This window comes from Podarcis tiliguerta, assembly GCF_965153285.1.
Source record: "Podarcis tiliguerta genome assembly, chromosome: 16".
Classification (NCBI taxonomy): domain Eukaryota; kingdom Metazoa; phylum Chordata; class Lepidosauria; order Squamata; family Lacertidae; genus Podarcis; species Podarcis tiliguerta.
This window is the reverse complement of record NC_139549.1, coordinates 13,813,785-13,835,423: the sequence shown is the minus strand read 5'-3', so window position 1 is coordinate 13,835,423 and position 21,639 is coordinate 13,813,785. Positions and strand designations below refer to the sequence as shown.

The following is a 21,639-nucleotide window of genomic DNA, read 5'->3' as shown; positions in this document are numbered from 1 at the left end:
GCCTTCAGATGTCTTCTAGACAGAGCCAGTGTGGTGTAGTGGTTAAGAGCGGTAGTCTCATAATCTGGGGAACCGGGTTCGTGTCTCCGCTCCTCCACATGCAGCTGCTGGGTGACCTTGGGCCAGTCACGCTTCTTTGAAGTCTCTCAGCCCCACTCACCTCACAGAGTGTTTGTTGTGGGGGAGGAAGGGAAAGGAGAATGTTAGCCGCTTTGAGACTCCTTAAAGGGAGTGAAAGGCGGGATATCAAATCCAAACTCTTCTTCTTCTTCTTCTTCTTCTTCTTCTTCTAAAAGTCTGGTAGTTGTTGTTCTCTTTGACATCTGATGGGAGGGCGTTCCACAGGGCGGGTGCCCCTACTGAGAAGGCCCTCTGCCTGGTTCCCTGTAACCTCACTTCTCGTAGTGAGGGAACCGCCAGAAGGCCCTTGGAGCTGGACCTCAGGGTCTGGGCTGAACGATGGGGGTGGAGACGCTCCTTCAAGTATACTGGGCCGAGGCCATTTCTGTTACCTGTTCTGACACTTCCAACGTTCAGCTTCATGGGATGGGCACGAGTTCTAGTGTTACGAGAGAGGAAGAAAAACTTGTAAGGAAACCAGTTGTCCCGTCACAACTCACTCTGCCGTTTGAGGCAGGGAAAGCAGTCAAAGAAGACGGCAGGGTAACATGTATAATCCAGATATATTTATAGGTTTTATCTTCTGAGATTAGCACAGGATATTTAGAAAGGTTATAAAGTAACATTGACATTTGTTGTAATTCATTTGTTCTCCTCCCCACACCCCTGAAAGTTTTATGTACATACAAGATCACAACACAACAATCCAAGACCGCCATCCTCTCTTGTCCCCACTGCCCACCCAGAAGAAGAGTTTGTGTGTCGGTGTGTTTTCTTTTTTGTTTTAGCTCAGTACAAATATGGCTTTTGTGTAAATATTGGGAGAGTCTAACTCCAACTAGGAAGCATAGAGAACCTGTTCCAGTAGGGGGCGCCAGTTGCCACGGGTAGAGGACAAGACGATATTTTAACTAGTCCTGTTTCTCATTTCCACCCTCCACCCTGCCTCTGCTTCTCTGGGAGAAAAGGGAAGACCTAGATGTGAAGCATAAGTAAGTTATTAGGCTCTTCCTCTAGCCCATCTTGCCTCTCATCAGCCCTAAGAAAAATTATTCTAGGGTGTGCATGTTTTTCTTTTAGCAATTATAGCACTGCAGCCATACAGATGTCAGCCCTGCCTTTGGACACAACCTGGTGTGAATAAGAAACAGAAACTGAAAAGAGATTTATGCAAAACAGCAGGCCCGATTCTCATCAGCAAAGTCCTCGGGCTGGTAGTCTGTCTGCTCCCCACAGCAAACATAACCAAATGGTGTCTTTTTATTCCCCTCTTCCCGGAAAAAAAATAAAAATGGCCTGCTATTTTTTTGGCCGACGCTAGAAAACAAATGAGGTGGAGATTGTGGAACTTCTGGCGTTGACTGACAGATCTCATGGCAAAGCAGGAGGGGTGCAATGCATCTCTGAGCATAGGTGTGGTGCATACATTGCCTCCCCACAACCCCCCCAGGAGTCCTTGAAACATGCAAAGATCCTTTCCATGTTTGCCACACAGAGATGAGCATTCCAGGGTTGGCGCTAGTGCTTGACATTATTGGGTATCCGCTGAGGCCCCAGCCAAAGCAAGGGGTGCCCACTGCCACCTCCATCGCAGAACCTCCCAACCCTGCCACTGCCACTTCCTGTCCACTCTCCAAGAAAGAGGAAGGAGAAAATGTGGTGTTTCCTTTTGCCTTGCTCCTGACCTCTGGCCAGAGAGGTGGGCTGGCCTCAGAGTTAAGGATTGCCTCCTGGTGGCATCTTGCCCAACATCCCCCCTCCAGAAAACAAGCAAACATAGGAGAATGTTTACTGGTCAATAATAAGACATGGTGTGTCTTCCCTTTGCTTTGGGATAGCACACCCTGAAAAATCTCTGGTCGATGCACCTCAGGAATGGGGAGCTTTGTGCTGTTGTTGGACTCCCAACTCCCATCAGCCTGGCCAGTGGTCAGGGATGATCACAGGAGCTGTAGTCCAGCAACATCTGGAGGACCACAGACTCCCCATCTCCGAGGTACTTGCTCAATGGGTGAATCAAAGACTGCAAAGCATCCTAAGGTGGCCAAGCAAGCTTAGCTTTGGTGCTAAGTCAGGGTGAGAAAAATACCTAGTGTAAAATGAGGTGCAGACCTTCAGTCTGAAGAACAAACACATCCATGGGCATTGCTCACCGGTTCCAAGAATGAGTCCCTGCTTGTATGTTTCAAAAAGCAGAGTGGACCCCCAAAGTAATGTACCCCTGCTCCCATCACACCTGGCAATGTTCATCATATGTACCTGCCTACATGCACAACTGAGGGCAAAATGTTCATGAAAAAGCTCCAATATCCAAACTTGCAAATATTGCAGGATTCAAGTGAAGGGGATCTTAGCAGGGAGGCACAACCTTGGAATCAGACCAACTTTTTTGGGTGGTGGGGACTTATGGAAGCTACATGATTGGAACAGGGGGCGAGGACTGCTTACCAGGACACCATGGATCTGGAACAAACATCACAATGGATGTTCACTACCGTCCCCTTTGTGTCCTACTTGCAAATTTCTCTGGTTGATGTATGTTGAATAAAAATGGAGCTGCTCCCCCTCCCTCAACAGGTACCCTCTAACATCCACCAGCCCCGGCTTGCATGGCCGAGGGTCAGGGGTTGTGGGAGTTGCAGCGCAAAACCTTTGAAAGACACCAAATTGGGAAAAGCTGAACCAGGTGCAGCTTCAGAAGAGTCTTGTTGCTGGATCAAGCCAAAGGGGGCTCCAGTGTCCTCTTCTCAGTGGCCAACCAGGTAATTCTAGAAAACGTGCAAGCAGTACATGAACACACTGCCCAACTTGTGATCCACAGCAGCTGGCATTCAGAAGTATACTGCCTCTGACAGTGGAGGGAGAACATAGCCATCATGGCTAGTGGTCATTGATAGCCTTCTCCTCCATGAATTTGTCTAACCCCTTTTGAAAGCCATCCAGGTTGATGGCCATAATCACCTTTTCTGGGAGCAGATCACATCGCTGAACCATGTACTGTGTGCCTGTCCTGACTCTCCCAACAAGGTATCCCCAAGTTCTGCGACGATGCGAAAGAGAGAGAAAGGCCTCCCCACCCACTTAATGGTCTTCTGCATCCATTGCAATAATCGCCACCCTGTTGCTTAAATAAAACCACAACCACCACCCACTGAGCAGAAGAAAATAGAACGCATACCCCGATTCACAACTTCAGGTAATATGCACTGTCAGCCCTACTCAGAGTAGACCCATTGAAATTCATGGACCAAAGTTAGTCCTGCCCATTCATTTTGATGGGTCTACTCTGAGAAGGACTGCTGATGCATGTAGCTTATCTGGCTCAACATCGCTGGGACCGGCTTTCTATTCAATCAAAGTTGGGTTCTTGCCATTTGCCTTCGAGTCACCGAGCCTATGTAGACTTTCTAAAGCTCTTCTAGTTATCCAGCCAGGCTGGGAGGTTTACAGGGAAAAACAACACCCTCAACAATGGGCTTTGAGCAAACAGTGACAAGAGAACCGATGGAAAAAAACAACAAGCACGGTATGGCCGCCAGCCTTCGTTTTCCCCAACCTAAGCATTTCCTTTCTCCTGCTGTCACACGGCGGGTTCCATCTTCCTTGATGATGGGGCCTGTTATCCGTGAAACAGAAGCCTCGCTCCATTGGAGTGTCACTGGCTCCAATTCCCCCTCAGCTGCCCGCCTCCCCTAGTTTTATAACCAAAGTCTGGAATCTCCACTCCTAGCTTGCAAATCTCCCCAGCTGAGAAACTGCAGTGGATATTTTTTTCTCTCTGTGTGTGTGTTGCAGAAATACATACAAACAACAGGCATGCTTGATATAAAATCAATGCGCCACAGGCTGGGCCAAAGCAGACTCGACACAAATGAGTTCATAGCCTCTGGCAGGTTGTGGATGAAGAAAGAAACACGGTTGTGTCCCCAAAACAGCCTGATTCTCACATCAAAGCCCTTGGCTGCAGGCCTTTGCGCATGCCCATGCGCACACACATCAACAGCTTGCCCTGTATGGCTGGTGCCCTTTGAGACTGGTAGGGCAGAAGGCAGGGAGTACAACAGTAGGGGGCGCCAGAGTGAAGGTCAGGCAGAGCCAATTCATTCCAAGTCTTGCCCCCAGCTCCTCTCTGCTGAGTTTTGCAAAGGCAACATTGAGACTATGAGGAGGAGAAAGGAGACAAGCAGCCCCCCCCCCACCCGTACTGGTTATAAGGAAGAAGGCAGGCAGCTCAGGTCTGGCCAAGGGCAGACTGAGGTTGGTGAGGCAATGCTCCATTAGCTGCAGTGGACCAGCCTCCACTGTGGGCTTCTGGAGTGCTAGTAAAGTGGTTGGAATAGCTCTCCAGTTTGCAAATGTTTACTGGAAGCTTGAAATCCTACGACACAACTACTTAGAACTGCAAATACATTCACATGCACATCCACCACCTGAATATGGGGAGAGGGCATGAGGTGTCTTGTGTTCATGGGTGTGCAATGATGTGTATCTTGCACTAGCGTTGAGGCAGATTACAGAGATTTCAACTTGGAAGGAAGATCCATCATGACACATATCCAAATGAACATGATTTTTTGTTGGGAGGGTTTTGATCTGTACGAGGGCTTCCCAAACTTAGGTCGTCCACTGTTTTGGGACTACAACTCCCATCATCCTTAGCTAGCAGGACCAGTGGTCAGGGATGATGGGAACTGTAGTCCAAAAACAGGGGAAGACCCAAGTTAGGGAAGCAATGATCTGCATGAAGCAACCCTTCTTTCTCCTCCTACTTCCCCAAAAGAGACACCATTAGAAAAGAGAGGTCAACTGTGTACCAAGAATTCCCCCAAAAGATGAGAAGAGAGTAGGAAATGCATTGCCCCTCCCCAAAAAACGGACAAAAGAGGACACCAATTTGCATATGTTAATTTATGTGTACTTATGCAAATTTAGAAAGAATCACTATAATTCAAACAGAAAGAAAATACATCTTAACTTAGTGGGGAACAAGAATTGGACCAGGTAGCCTCTGTGACAGCTCAGTTTGCAGTCTAGGTGTTCAGTGTTGAGGCACAACTACAAGACCTCCCCCTTCTTAAATTGCTTTGGGTTGTCGCCAATGTTATCCCTACTCAGAGTAGACCCACTGGCATCAATAGAGACGGCTAACTTAGGTGTCTTAATTCTGATGGCTCTACTCTGAGCAGAACTTCGTTGGACATCACCTTTTATCTACAAGCTGGACTTAAGACCAGACAGCTGCTCTGCCAGATGACTCCTTCAAAGAGAGGACCACCCTCTGTAAAGTAGGACACATGACCACCTTGTAGTAAAGAGGTCAATGCGAAGAGCCCTGTTCAAGTGACGCCCCCAAGGAATTCGAGTCATAAGCCAAGGGTGGGCTTCTAGCCTGACGGCTGCCTATCCTTCCAGGCAGTGAGGACCAAATGCCAGTGGTGGGCATAGCCAGAGGCAAAAGTGGCCAGAGCAACAACATGCAGCGTGCATTTTACAGTAGGCAAGATTCTGCACACGCACAACTCACACACCCCGCCTCTCTATCCTCCTTCCAGGCAAGCAAGAAGCATCATCAGAGTCCAAAGACACATCCCAGCCAGGCAAAAACACACAGGGGCAAAGCTGGGCCAAAGGGGTGTGGCCCAGAGAAAGGGGACGTGGCCTGGGATAAGTTCTGGGGGGCTGCATTTGGCCCCTGGGCCTGAGGTTCCCCACCCCTCTGTTAGATGTACGGCATGGACATTGACCATTAAGGAACAAGGGCAGACAGATCTCCCTGTTGTGATCCAGAGAGTTGTGTGTCTAGGCCAGCTCCTGTTCACCCATCACTGTGGCTTTGACCATCTGCTCCTAAGCTACTGTCAAAAGTGAAGGCTACTGGAGGGCTCCAGTTGGGGCACAAAACAGCCAAGTGTGAAGCTAATTGAATTTTGGGGGACCCCTGGGCAAAAGGTCTTCCGTGGGTTCCCTTCTGGAGTGGCCCAACTCTTCCTCTTTGCAGTCACCACCTCCAGGTCACCTGCCTTTTTCTTTTAAGCCCACATTCACATCATGTATTTAAAGAACTATGATACCACTTTAAAGAGTCAGGACTTCAACCCCCACAGAATTCTGGGAGCTGTAGTTTGTTAACGGTGCTCAGAATTGTTTGGAAACTCCCTAGAGCTACGATTCTCAGAGTGGTTTAACAGTCAGTCCCTCTTCCCAGGGAACTCTGCAAATTGTAGCTCCGTGAGGGGAATAGGGGTCTCCAAACAATTCTTAGCACTTTCAACAAACTACAGCTCCCAGAATTCTTTGTGGGTGGAAGCCATGGCTGTTGAAAGAGGTAGTGTAGGGCTTGAAATGTTTGGTGTGAATGTGGCCTGAGTCCAATCAATTCAGCTCTGTAGACCAGGGATAGGGAACCTGTGGTCCTCCAGCTACTGATGTACTCCAACTCCCATCAGCCCCAGCTGGGACGACCAGTAGTAAGAGGTTAATTCTGGTTCAGCAACACCTGGAGGGCTGCAGGTTCCTCACACCTGCCCTAGATGGAGAGGTGAATGGAGGTCCTCCTCACTCCAGATACTGCTTGCTACTTGACAGTGTGGTGTAGCACTTAGGATGTTGGACCAGGACCTGGAAGTCCAGAGTTCCAATCTCCACTTGGCCATGTAACTTGCTGAGTGCCAATGAGCCTCTCAGCCTGACCCACTTCACAGGGTTGTGTGAGGATGAACTTGGTAGGGAGAGAACCTTGAGCCGTTTGGAGGAGATGTGGAATAGGGATGCCATAATGAGAATGAAGTAGAATAAAGAAAGCGGGTGACTAGGTAACAACAGCAGATTTTAAGAACATGTGGGGAGATGTCTAGTTGTTAGTGGGCCCTGTGCTGCAAAGGGGGCCTTGGAAGGTGCCCAACTGTGCCAATCTGTGATGCCAGCCCTGGGGCCATTGGGATAACTTGGGTGGGTAGTTCTACACGTTCCTAGACTTCTAAAAAGTGCCAAAAGCAGATCGGCTCCAGAAAGTGTGATATACAATGATCATGAGAGCCAATGGTGGTGTTGGACTAGGACCTGGGAAATCAGGGTCCAAATCCTCACCCAGCCATGAACCTCGCTGTGTGATCTTAAGGGGCCAGTCAGAATCTCTCAGCTTAAGGATAAAATGGGGAAGAGGGGGAACCTTGTTTGCCACCTTGAGCTTCTTGGAAGAAAGGTAAACTATAAATATAATACTGCTGCTACCACTACTACTAATTATGAATACTTTTTAAAAAAGTAACATATATATTCAAGAAAGGGAAATGTTATTCCGATGACTAGAAAAATAGTACTGTTTTCATAGAACCATAGACTTGTAGGGTTGGAAGGCACCCAAGAGTCATCTGGTCTAACCCCCTGAAATGCAGGAACCACCGTTTTGTGGACTTTGCAGATCCATCATATAGAAATGGCAGGATCCTTCCCCATATGTTGTCTTTTTGTCATGTGAATGTTATCGACCAGTGATTTTCTTCCTCTGAACATTAAAAACAATGGGCTGTGTTCAACTAACGTTTACTCAGAGAGGACGCATTGCAATTAATAAGTCTAAGTTAGCCATGGCCATTAATTTCAACAGGTCTACTCTGAGTAGGCCTGGCAACCCAATATTTAAAAGAGATGAGGTAGGAGAAAACTCCAGGCTGCCTTAAGGCTATTCATTGATTGTGGGATGCAATCCAGAGAGCCGTGCCTCATATTCTTGAAGGCTTGTGCATGACTAGTGAATCATTGTGCTCATTCCCATGAGTGACAGATTCCCAGGCTGTAGGACTACCTGATGTTGAGGTCCAAAATTGTGGACTAGCTTGTAGCACAGGGATTTGACAACCACCAGGTAAAAGAGCCACCTGGTGGCTGAGGATGGAGTTTGTCCCATGGTCCTACAGATGGAGACTGTAGGAAGTAAGTCATTGCACTTTGTTCTTCACTAGCCATTCTTGTTTGGAGGTATCTTTCCAGCTGTTTGAAGGGTTGCAGTTCAGTGTTAGAGCATCTGCTTCCTATGCGAAGGTCCCAGGTTCAATCCCTGACTGGGGAAGATTTCTTGTCTGAAATCACAGAAAGCTGCTATCTGTCAGTGTGGACAATACTGAGCTAGACAGACCAGTTGCTTCTCTGGGAACCTCCAAATGTTGCACCACTCTTTAAAGAAGGACATATAGAAAAAGTGGTTGACAGGAGGGCCACAAAGAGGGCTCAGCAGGATGGAGAAAATAAGCTGTATGAGGAAAAAGAGAAGAAGCTGGGCATGCTTTTCACACAGAGAAGAGAAGATTGAGGGGAGACAGCACTCTTCAATAACCAGAAGGGCTGTTATGCAGAAGTAGGCAAAGATTTGTTCTCTATTGCTCCAAAGGGCAGAACATGGGCTAATGGGTTTAAGATGCAAGGAGGTAGGTTTCAGATGAACATTTAAGAGAGATTTATTGATGATAAGAGCAGTTCCACCATGGAACCAATGACCAACGAGCCTCTTGAGAAGTTCTACCATCGGAGTTCCTGCTTAGAACAGGAAGTTGGGCTACTAGATAGCCCGCCAGGCCCTTTTCATCTCTATGGCGGTATTCTACAGTCAAGGCAGAAGGACACTCTGTCACTGTTGCTTTATGGTTAATCTATGCTCCACAAGTGCAGGAAGGGGCAAAATCTTCAGTGGTTCATCAGTGGGGAATCCTTTGGTCTGTTTGCTGACTCTGTCTAGCAACGAAACCCAGCCCCATTCAAAATCCAGCAACATCTCCCACTTCTGTCGCACAAGTGTGGAATCTGCCATTTTCAAGATTTGACACTGGGATTTTAATTTTCGACGGGGATGTGCTTAACCTCAAAATAGTTCAAGAGGGAGTTTAGTGGCTTCCTGGAATCTCCCGGGTGTTTCGGTTTGATATAAAATCTCATAAGCCGTCAGCTGCCAAGGTCTAAATGCCAACGTGTGTCAGCTATCAAATACTGCCAGATGTCAAATACTAGCAAAATGCTCTGTCATGGATGATGGGTGGAGAATATGAGAATGTTGCAGAGATCCCAGAAGAGAGTTGTACAAACGTATTTCAACATATAACGAATTGCCTCCCATTACAAACTGAATCACCCACAGCCAGGGTTTGCCCTCCCTGAAGTCTTGGGCCTGCTACTATTAACATCAGGAGTCGGGGAACTTTTTCAGTCTAAGGGTCGGGTCCACAACTGGCCCAGTTTGGTAGTGCCACTGACCTGTCAATCATCTTATGTCCTCTGATGCCAGGTTGTTCAAATTTCAAGTCAAGCACAGGCATAGATTTATCTCCGATCTCACCACCCATCTAGAAATAAACCAGGCAGAGGGCCTTCTCGGTAGTGGCGCCTGCCCTGTGGAACACCCTCCCATCAGATGTCAAGGAAATAAACAACTATTTGACTTTTAGAAGACATCTGAAGGCAGCCATTCAGAAAAAGAAATACTGTCAAAGAGCAGGTAGATCCTAGTGCTCTGTTGCTTAGTGCTAAGATCAGAGATAACAGATCTTTGTGCCTGGCATCATAAGATGACAGATATCTGACAGGTAGGGATGGGTGAATCTGTCAATTCTGGTTTTTCTCAGACCTCATCCACACTTCTGCTTATCCCCTACCTAGAAAGCATGGAGTCTGAGCAGTTTTCCCCTTGCTCTGCTCCTCTCCCAGGGAAAACCCACTCTTCATCTCTAAATCGGAGCAGACATCAATTAGGAGAAAACCCAAATTGCCATTTGCTCTGATTGAGTGCTAAAGAGTGGTATTCCCCGGGGGAAGCAGAGCACAAGAGGAAGTGTGGGTAAGCCCTCCGTTTCTCATTTTCCTGATCTTAAGTTCAGTTTTCCACATTTCCACATTGCTTTAATAATAATAATAATAATTTTTATTTATACCCCGCCCTCCCCAGCCAAGGCCGGGCTCAGGGTGGCTAACAAGCAATAATAAAAACAAGTTGAATGAATACAACTTAAAAACAAGATTAAAATACAACATTAAAATATTGAAACATTAAAATATTAAAATGCAGCCTCATCACAGGAGGAGAAAGGAAAAAGAAAGGGGGGGGGGAATCAAACTGATTCTGAGCCAAAGGCCAGGTGGAACAACTCTGTCTTACAGTGAATTACAGTAATCAAGCCTGGAGGTGACCATCGCATGGATCACTGTGGCCAGGTCGGGGTGGGAAAGGTAAGGAACCAACTGCTTGATGCGGCGAAGGTGGGGAAATGTCGCCATTTATTTTTTTTAATTGAAAAGGTCCTCCTGAAAATTTAACAGCATTTTAATGCAAGTTTCCCCTAATATACATGTCTGTACGAAATTTTAAACAATAGACACATTTTTGTAAAGCAAAATTCCGTAATACTATGCATTTTGGTATATTATTTTCACTAATATATGTGCACACTTTACTTGAGAAAATGCATTTTTGTACACACTACTTGGCCAGAAAACTGCACTGCAAAAATTCAGAGAAGTGTGAATGTCAAAGGATGGCTATTTTTTCAGAGTTTTCATTATGTGAATGTATTATGTGAATTAGGTAGGTTTCCCTTAAATGCTAATTGAACCAAATTTATCCTATCCCTACTGACAGCTGGCAGGAGCGAACTCTGGTCTGTTAAATTTCAGCCGTGACCTGTGTGATGCCATCCTTGTGATGCCCTGTGACACCCCCCCCAAGCCTGGTGCCCAGTGTGGTAGAACTGGTCACACTGCCCTAAATCAGCCGCTGCAGCTGGATTTGGATTTTCCCAAATGGGATTGCTAATCGGGCCAACAGGACTGAATTTCCCCATCCCTGATCTACATAATAGCTCCACTTTTTAATCTGTACCCAGGCTCCATTTCTTGGCCACACCCAACATATAACAAAGGGAAAGGATTGAGGATCTGGATGATAAAGAAAATGATTTTATACACTCCGGAAGCAAGGGTGGAGCTGAAGAAAAAGTTCAGGGGCTAAGCATAAGTGAGCTCTGATCCCGTTTTCTTTTTTTGGAAATGAGAAAGCAGATAGAGAAGTGTGATGAAAGGAAAAAGGGGACACAAAAAGAAACTTCCGCCATATGTAAAATGCCTGCCCAGTTTCTCCAAAGCAAACCAGATACAGATGTACAGTTAGCCTGTAGATGGAAACCACTGAATGCCACACCCCTGATCTGAATAGCCCCACCTCTCAGATGGCTTAGCCCCGCCCTCAAATCTGCATAGCTCCACCCACATTCTGTTTCTAGGTGTGATCCCAGCATGTGGTGGAATCCTGGGCTTTAAGGGTGTGTCAGAGTGCATGCTGGGAACTGGAGAAGATAGGTTAGGTAGATCAGGAATGAGGAACCTTTGGTCCTCCAGATGCTGTTGAGCTCTAGCTCTCATCAGCTCCACCCAGCATGGTCTATGGTCAGGGATGGTGAGAGTTGTAGACCAGCAACATCTGGGAGGCCACAGGTCCCCTAGCCTTGGGAGAGAGCAGGAGAGACCCCTCAAATCTTGTCAGGTGTCAAGGCCGGTATTTGGTGAATATTCAGAGAATATCCAGTGAATATTTGACACAAGATTATTTGAAGGTGGGCAAATCCATTTCAGCTCCTGGAGAATGAATCGTGTAACTCCAAAAATGACACCAACATAATTTTTTTAAAGTTATTGGACAACAGGCCGGGAAACACCATTGAGCTGAATCTTTCCACGCTCAGCTAATAAAATGGTCAATAAATCTTTGTAGGTTTGCAATTTAACGGCTTGTCTCTAAGGAACGATCTCGTCTCTGTGTTTGAATGATATGTCAAAACAGAGACAATATTGGCATGTCTTTCTGTATATATATATATATATATATATATATATATATATATATTCTCCTGTGAATGACATAGTAAGGCCTATCACACCTCACAGAGTTCTTGTGAGGAAATAAATTTGGGGGAATAAAAATGCGATAAATCACAATAATAAAAAAAGTAAGGTTAGTCATAGCCAGGGACACTTTAAAGTTGTTGCTGCACCCTTGGCGAGATCAACCAAACTTAATTTCTATGCCCTCCTTTTCACCAATAAATATTTCTGTACAGTGATTTGAGGAAGGGCCTGGTTCAATCTCTGGCATCTCAAGGTAAGGCTAGGAATGCCTCTAGGCTACCTGAGAAAGGTGGACCAATGGTCTGACTCTGTATAAGGCAGCTTCCTAAGTGTTTAAAATGTCTGAAGAACAAGCATTACCCCACAGCCCACATCAAGGGAAATAATAGGACAACTTTGTTGTTCTGCATTGGCCAGACCCCTTCCGGAGTATTAAGTCCAGTCCTGCTCAGCACAGTTTAAGAAGGATATTGACAAGCTGGAATGTGCGCAGAGGAGGGAGGCCAAGATAATCAAGGGTTTGGAAACCAAGCTTTTAAAGAACGGTTGAGGGAGTTGGGCAATGTTTAGCCTGGAGAAGACTGAAAGGTGATACGATATCTGAAGGGCTGTCTAATGGAAGATGGAGCAAGCTTGTTTTCTCCTCTTCCAGAGGGCATTAGGACCAAAACCAATGGATTCAAATGGCAAGAAAGGAGATTCCAACGAAACATCAGGAAGATATTTCTGAAGGTAAGAGCTGTTTGACAGTGGAAGAGACTCCCTCAGAAGGTGGCAGACTATCTTTCAATGGAGGTTTATAAACAGAGGTTGGCTGTCAGGGGCTCTTTAGCTGCGATTCCTTCATTGCACAGGGTTGCTCCCTTCCAACTCTACAATTATATGACTCTGTGCTATGATCACAGTTCAGTTTTACATTTCAGTTCACTCCTGTAGCTGCTGCATGAATTAGAACCTTTGACTCTGTTTCTTGGAGGGCAGGACACATGAATTCCACAGTATCACAGTTCCCCACAAGCTATATCTTTACAAATCTGAAATAACCTTGGTACTAGTTCATATGAGCGCAGTTATAGAAAAGTTTATACAACAGGAGTTACCTGCCTGGTTTCTTTTCATTGGCTCATTCCAATGTTTTCTATGTGAAAGAAACACAAGGCACCTGTGTGTTTTAAAAGTTTAGACGGCACACTTTTGATTTGAACGCTCCTAACAAAAAGATTTCAGTTCATTTTCGATCTGTTACAAAGACCTGCCTGAGACAACCTCCCTGGGCAGGTCTGTCTTATCAAAACAAGGTTTGCCAAGCTGGTGCCCTCCAGATATTTTCGATTATAACTCCCATCAGCCCCAGTTCAAAACATCTGCAGGGCACCAGCTTGACAAATGCTGTTGCATTAAAGCAGCAGCAACAGCAGGGTGCCTCCAATCCTACTCAGAGTAGACCCATGGAAACTAACAGACATGGTTCACTTAGGCTTGTTCGTTTTAATGGGCCTGCTCTGAGCAGGACTTTGTTGGACACAACCCTGTGTCCATGCATCCCATTTTAAACGGTGCACGAGGGGCAGTTAAGTCGCCAAGGCGTTGTTGAAATAATATTCCAGTTTGCCTGGCAGGAGGACAGAAATCGAGGCGGCTTAGTCACCCAGGGGAATTGGGAGGGGAGAGAAAAGAACACTGGAGGGTTAAACGTGAAGGCATGACTCCGTTGTCAGTTCAAAGGAGGTGACTGCTTGCCAAGTGCCAGGTTAAAAGGGAAAAAAATGCTAAAGGTTTTGTCAACATGCATGTTGGCAGGCAAAGCTTCAAACGACAAGTAATTGTTTCGTGCTGGAAGAGACAACAAGGGCTTTAAAACTGTTGTTAACCCTGCTGAGCTGAAGATATCACCTTTAATTAGTGCAACGTAAGAGCCCCATCTCTCTCTCTCTCTTACACACACAGAGATAAAATTCCTTCTCTCTCGCTTTCTCTCCATCACGGCTCATTGATACAGCACAGGCTGCCTTGCCCCAGGTTCAAACACCCACAGCATCTCCCGGTGGGGCTCAGAATATCCCCTCTGAAACCCTGCCAGTCTGTGTAGGCAATACTGAGCTTGATGAAGACAGTATAAGGCAGCTTCTCTTGTTCCTATTTAATACAGTCCTTTCTCTGGAAACATGAGGACTAGAATCTTATTTAGAAAATGGCCGCAGCTCAGGGGCAGAGAATTTGCTTTGCATTCAGAATGTCCCCAGTTCAATCCCCAGCATCTCCAGGTAGGGCTGGCAGAGACACACCTGCCTTAAATGCCAGAGAGTTACCTGCTGCTGCTGCTGGTCAGTGTAGACAGCACTGAGTTAGATGCATCAATGGGCTGACTTGGTCAGGTTACTCTGCTTTCCTTCTCACGTGCACAAGGCAAATTTCCCCCAGCCAGACAAATCTTCTCACATGGATCAGCCACATGGTAACCCAACCTAATACATGATCTATGGGGTGGTATCCAACTAAATATTGTCTAGAATAGACCCGTTGACATTAATGGACTTAAGTTAGCCATGTCCATTAATTTCCATGGGTCTCCTCTGAGTAGGACAAACATCGGCTGCAACCCCAAATAAGTAAATAGATCCCACCCTGTGCTGAAAACTCAAGATGCCCAGCAGTTATAGAATGGCAGACCTTGTGTTAGAACCTCCATGTCCAGGGGCAGTCTAGCTCTAAAGAGCAGATATGGGGAGGGGAGGGAAGAATAGAGGGGAGTCTACTGTCTTGTAGGCTCCCTGAAGGCCACTGACATTGATACAGCCTTGAATCCATCTGCAGAGGTGCTGATAATCTGTTCAGTCACCAGGCGAAAGAAGAGAGCAGGGGAGATCCCACAGCGCACTATGGCTCTGTGGATGTTGTTGGACTCTTGCTCCCATCATCCCCTGCTGGCTGGGGCTGATGGGAACTGGGGGTCCAACAACATCTACAGGGATCCATCCATGGCTGGGGTCCGACGGAGCAGAGGTTTTGGTGGTGGTGGGGAGGTATCAGTCATTGGCTTGATCAAATCGAAGAGCCAACACTTCCATCAAATTTCCAATCAGTTCAGAGGCTGGCAGAGGCAGGAGCAAGATTCCCACCACTTCAAAGTAATGCACTTGCAGGAGGTTGGGCTAGGTGACCCTTCCAACTCTACAAGCTTGTGATTTTATGATTCACTGCAGGAACCCTGGGAAGTTCCCACCTGATGTCAGCTTTTGAGCAGGTGAAGGTGGACGTGGTCCATAAAAGGCGGGGGAAGGTTGTGCTGTGGACTGTGCTTTGAAGTCCCAACAATCAGCTGATTGTTGGTGCTTCAAAGCACCCATCAGTGCTTGCAGAGCAATGTGTGGTTTTCTTTAAGCCCCCAACAATCAGCTGATAAAGTTTGCCTAGCCTTGCATCCTCCTGCCTTCCTTCTCCCTGAGCCCCACTTTCCATAGGCACTTAAAAAGGTCCTCTTACACCAGGAGTAGGAAACTGGATCCAGCTCTTTACCTATCTTCCCTGCCACAGGCCAAGTTAGCCACACCTGACATCACAGGTGAGACCCATTTCTGCCTGCAGGGTTTTGAAATCAAACCATACAAGTGCAAATGCAACCAGCTGATCGTTGGCGACTTCAGAGGATTGCACGCAGCTCTTGCTGCAAGCACTGATGACCAGGGTGCTTTGAAGCCCCGGCGATCAGCTGGTTGCCAGGATTTTCAAAACACAGCTCATAGCACAAATTCCCTGCCTCCTTCTTGGACTAGGCCCATCTTTACCTGTCCAAAACCTGACATTGGGTGTAGGATAGGTGGGCTTAGTCTGGTCAGAACAGCCTTGCAGGCCAAATGAGAAATGCTTGCAAACTCAAATAGGCCCATGGGGCCAAAGGATCCCATCGCTGCCCAAGACCAAACTGCCTGAGACGCTAGTTCTGACCTTCAAGGGACCCTCAGCCAGAGCAGGATCTGGGCCAACCTGCTGACCTCTTAACACCTGACAACACCGATGTAACAAACTTGAGAAGTCTCCTCGAACTGACCACCATCAGCTCCAGCATCCTCTAGTTTCTGTTTCCTGTTTGCCGCAGTGGCCAATCAGGTGCCTCAGTCTGAAAAGTCCACCATCAACCACCAGGGCTTGAAGGCAGTAACCCTCATTTGCCACAGATCCCCAGCAACTGGATATTTAGAGGTAGCCCTGCATCTGAAGATGAAGGAACCATTCCTAACCTCTGTGGCCGGTAAGAACAAAAGAGGAGTCCTCTTGAGTCAGGCCAGATGTGCATCTAGTCCATAAATCTGTTCCTACAGTGGCCAACCAGGTGTTTTAGGAAGGCCACAAGTAGGTCATGAGGTCAACAGCTCTCTCTTGCTGCTGCTCCCAACCAACCCTGACTCCGATCCTAAGAGTAGCATATAGTCATCAGGACTGGTACCTGTTGGTTATTTTATCCTCCATGAATTTTGTCTAATCCCCTCTTTCACAGCCATCATCGCTACACCATGCCAGAAGTTCTGTTGCACTTGCTTTGTCCTGAGTATGTTGCCAATCAATATTGCCAAGCTATCAAGAGGAGAATACATATGCTCACTCCACTGGAAGAGTTGCAGTTCCCAGGAATGTCTGCAACGACTCTGACAACAGAAAGTTCTCTGCACATGCTCAGAAGCCCTTTTCTCCAGCCAGCCCAGTTACCAAGGACAATCACCAGCTACTTAGCCTATCTTAGGTGAAACCTGGACCAACAGTATCTTCAAGACACGACATCGCAAGCTGGAAAGTGGTGTTTGGCTCTGTGTTTGAGATGAAATGTGTGAACGTCACAGAACTACAAAAAAGCAGCAAAAGATGCCATCGCTGGGACATGCTCTCTGCATGCATGTTCATTGCACTAAATACTTTGAAAAATAGACAGATGTGAACTCACAGAGCTAAGGCGAAATATTTCACCTATCCATGCCAATTGTTGTGTTAAGTGTTCAGCCGCTACACTATTTCCAAGAAAACAAAAGAAAAGAAAAAAGCAGGCACCTTAAAACTCGAAAGGCCTACCATTTTCATGGCGAGAACAACTGCCCTCCCCTCAAAGTCTGCTTTTGTTTCATTTTACAATCCATCAAGTTTCTGGCCCTCCCTGAGGTTTTTGAGGAAATCTCAAAAAACCATGGCAGTAGTTGTGTGCGACAATTGTGTCTGTGTGTGAGTTGGGAGGGAGGAGAGGCTATTGTGACAGAAAGCAAAGTGGAAGGAAGAACCAGAGGCGGTTGTTCTTTTGGAGATCACAAAGCAAGATTTCATGATTTGGGGAATGGGGGGGGACGACAGTGGTGGACCCCCACCCTCAAGTTTTTATTGACAGTGGAAAGGCATTAGTTTATCCCTCTGTGGCGGTGGTGAACAGGGCATCTGAATCATTCGCAACGAGTGCAACCTTCAGATGTATGCCTGTGAGGAAGAAACACTGTTTCTGATTGCAGTGTTGGATCCAGGCTTGAATTAATTTGGCAGGGCGTGTATTTGTGTGCATGTTGAAATAACCGCAGCTGACGCTCCCCTCCCCCTCTGTGGTCTAATCAGTAGCAAACACTGGAGATTGGGGAACTGTAATTGCATCACTCAACAAATCTTGCTCATTCAACTCTCCCCACCAATGGGCTGATGGCACCAGAAGCTGCCCTTGAGCTATGGGGCACCCCCCTGGAATGCCTTGCTTCCTCTCTAACCCAAGGAAGACACAGGAGGGTAGCGGGTACCCTTTTGCACTGAGAAACCGGGGCTCCAAACCAAGAGGAAACCCCAGCGATGGGAGTCCTCTCTCTTTGAGCGGCCCCCTTAGAAGCACTTGGCTCTCGAATCCCCCCCCCCCTCGTGACTGGGAAGCATAAAGGACACCAGGGAAGCCTCAAAGCAAACTCCCCCTTTCTTCTTCTTCTTTTTGCCATGGGTTTGGGTCGGGACTGCAACCGGCTAGCTGGCATCCCTTGGTACACGGACCACACAACGACATTCTCCTCTCCAAACAAAGAGACGCAACCGGAGGAACGAAATCTCGTCGAAGGATAAAATCGGCAGAGCTTTCCATAGCAAACCTGCCCCCCAAATCTGAGCCTTTCCTTCATCAGCCTGGCTCCCAAAACCTTCCCAAATGAAGACCATCACAGAGGAAGGCCTGAGGAAGTTGGAGGCAGCATGGAGGAAAGTTCCCTTTGCTGTGTCCACCTCCTCTTCCAGTAGGAAAGGGGGGGCTTTCCAGGCCCTAGAGCCGGGGCCCCGATTTTGATAAACCCAGCAATCCCTTGCTCAGAGTTCAGCCCACCTTGCTTGACCCCTAGGATTAAGGGGTCTCCTCCCAACGTCCGTTCTCCCCACCCCAAACACAAGCGGATTTGATCCTTCGACATCAAAACAGAAAAAGCAGAACAACTCTAAAGGAAAGCAAGAGATACACCATCCGAACCCCCCCCAACAAACCCCTACAGTGCCCCCACTTCAAGACATTCCAAACATAAGGGAACGAGAACAGAGGTTTTTCTCTTTTTTTGTAAAAAGAAAAGAAAAAAAGAGTCAAAAACAAGAGTACGCCATCGAAAAAGAAGATAAAACAGCCTCAAAAGGAGCCGGAAGGAAGGAAGGAGGGAGGGAAAGAAGGAAGGAAGGAAGAAGGGAGGGAAGGCAGGAAGGAAGAAAGAAAGGTATCATCACTCACTCTCCAGGTCTGTGTTTAGTGCGATTTTGGCAGCCGCAGATATGTAGGTACAAGCAAGCAGGAACAAGGGGTTTTGAGGGGTTCTCAATGTTCGGGTGCGTGTCCCCCCCATTTAGTAACAATGTTTTATACAAGTTCAAAGAAGCATTGTGAGCCAAGCTGATCTTCTTTCTCTCTCTCGTTCCTCCTCTGTCCCATCGCCGATCTCGGTCCCCCACCATCATCCCTCTGTCTGTCCGTCCATTCCTTCCTGGGCGCGAGAGAAATTCCTTTGACATATTGGTTGGGTGGGTTCTGTTGTCATTCAGTCGAGGTTGGGTTCCGATCCGCCACTTCCTCCTCCTCCTCCTCCCCCCTGCTGCCCGGCCGCCAGGCCCCACCCTCCCCACTCAGATGAAATACTCCTTCTTGTCATCCCCACCAGTTTGACCGCCCTCGGCGTTGATAATGGCTGTGTCTGCGTCTGGGGCGTCGTCCGAGCCTTTGGCCTCGTGGGTCAGGTAGGTACCTGCATAGGGACACAGAAAAAGAGGGGAAGCTACCAAATTGGGTCATTTGGCTTAGAGCAACAGTGGAGCTTATTTAGGACGGCTAAGAAAAGTGGGAAGGGTCTGTACCACCGCAAGGGAACATGGGACTTGCATGGTTCACCCAACCACACCTCCAAAAGACATGGCTTACATGCAGAAGATCAGAGGTTCAGCACCATGGGCATAGTCAGGGGCAGCAACTGTCCCCCTAAATCAAGTAAGTAAATAAAAAATACTTAACCAAAAGTATTTGGTTAAGTACTTGGGGTGCAGGTGGCGCTGTGGGTTAAACCACAGAGCCTAGGACTTGCCAATCAGAAGGTCGCCGGTTTGAATCCCTGTGATGGGGTGAGCTCCCGTTGCTCGGTCCCTGCTCCTGCCAACCTAGCAGTTCGAAAGCATATCAAAGTGCAAGTAGATAAATAGGTACCGCTCCGGCGGGAAGGTACACTGCTCTGGTTCGCCAGAAGCAGCTTAGTCATGCTGGCCACATGACCTGGAAGCTGTACGCCAGCTCCCTCGGCCAATAAAACGAGATGAGCGCCGCAACCCCAGAGTCGGCCATGACTGGACCTAATGGTCAGGGGTCCCTTTACCTTTACCTAACCAAAATTAGAAATGATCACAATATTTGAAATGGAAATGTTCGCCAATGTCACTGTGATGATGTTGTGGCACATTCTAGTGACCTGACAGAGCGATAGGCGTGGCTTCCACAAACTGACCAATTGCGTCACAGGTAGCTCGGTACTGGAACAGGACAGGTGGGTGTCTTGCTGCCCCAACACAAATCCTGGCTACGCCCACATTCAACACCCCCTTTTCCAATAACTCCAGCTAGAGCTGGAGCCCAAGGGCCACATTTCCTTCTGGAGAACTCTTTGAGGGCCATATGCAACTGGTGGGTGGGGCCAGAGGCCAAAGCAGGCAGAGCAACGAATGCAATTTTCAAAATCTTTGCACTGTAGGTTAGTTTCCGCACAAACAAACACACCTCTCTATCGCCTATCCAGGCCAACATTTCAGACATTTCCAAAAGCCTTCAAGGAAGGTGTGAAGCAGGGCTGGCGAGGGGAGCAGCCTGAGCAGAGTGTGGATGCAGCTGGAGAAGGGTATGTGGAGTCCCAAGGGCCAGATAAGAGATGCCTGGAGGGCCGCAGTCAACCCTTGCGGTCTACGCAGCCCCGGTTTGCAAGACGCAGAAAACATTTGTGCAGGTTTGAGTTGAAGCCTACCTTTGTGCCGGATCAGGTAGTGACCCAGAACAATGAGGAGGATAAGGAGCAGGAAGACAATGACAGCCACTATTCCCCCAATGATGGCGTGGTACGTGCTCCCACTGTGGGTCATGGGGCTTGCATCTATCCAGAGGGAAAGGAGAAAAGCGAAAGGAGAAAAAGTTGGCTGAGAAAAAAGTTAGCTGAGAAGCAGCCAAGAAAATCCACATATCTCACTGAGTGGCTTTTCCTTCCAAGCACCCAAACCAGAGCAGTCGAGGCAGAAGCGGGTGAGGAGTGAGGCCCGGAGGAAGAAAGAAAGCAGAATATACAGAAGGGAAGATGAAATACTCCCCATGCTGGCCACAGTGAAACTCCCTGTCCTCCATACCTTCATTACAGTGGTACCTCGGGTTAAGAACTTAATTCGTTCTGAAGGTCTGTTCTTAACCTGAAACTGTTCTTAATCTGAAGCACCACTTTAGCTAATGGGGCCTCCTGCTGCCGCCGCGCTGCCGGAGCACGATTTCTGTTCTCATCCTGAAGCAAAGTTCTTAACCTGAGGTACTATTTCTGGGTTAGCGGAGTCTGTAACCTGAAGCGTATGTAACCCGAGGTACCACTGTACATAGTTTCTGTCTGATGCTGAAGACACACTTCTTTACTCTAACACAGGGGTCAGCAACCTTTTTCAGCTGTGGGCCGGTCCACCATCCCTCAGACCATGTGGAAGGGCTGGACGATATTTTTTTGGGGGGAAATGAACGAATTCCTATGCTCCACAAATAACCCAGAGATGCATTTTAAATAAAATGACACATTCTACTCATGTAAAAACATGCTGATTCCCAGACCGTCCGTGGGCCAGATTGAGAAGGCGATTGGGCCGCATCTGGCCCACGGGCCTTAGGTTGCCTACCCCTGCACCACAGATACAGGATTGCATCCAGTAACTTTTGTGGGGGTTAAAAAATAAGACACCAATGCAATGTAGTAAGTATCAGTGTGGTGTAGTGGTTTAGAGCAGAAGACTAGGACTTCGGAGAGAAGGGTTCGATTCTCCCTCAGCCATGAACGTCACGTATAACCTTGAAGCTTTTGAATGGTTTTGTTCTGACGTTCCTAATGTTTTCTCTCTTACTTATCATTACCATGTTGAAGGGCAACTGAAAGC

The 21,639-nt window shown here is 47.5% G+C and overlaps 1 protein-coding gene across 4 annotated transcripts in view; it reads right to left on the bottom strand.

Moving 5' to 3' along the window:
* Positions 1 to 671: 671 nt before the first annotated feature.
* CADM3 (cell adhesion molecule 3) overlaps positions 672 to 21,639 on the bottom strand; it is a 105,570-nt gene continuing 84,602 nt past the window's right edge. The window contains exons 8-9 of one of the 4 annotated variants that reach the window (XM_083418801.1): positions 20,484 to 20,609; positions 672 to 19,256 (exon numbers count right to left, since the gene is read on the bottom strand). In XM_083418801.1, the coding sequence (XP_083274927.1) occupies positions 19,108 to 19,256; positions 20,484 to 20,609 (275 nt within the window). In that variant the 3' untranslated portion in view covers positions 672 to 19,107. The remainder of the gene's footprint in view (positions 19,257 to 20,483; positions 20,610 to 21,639) is intronic. The other 3 variants (XM_083418802.1, XM_083418803.1, XM_083418804.1) reach the window with 3 other exon arrangements.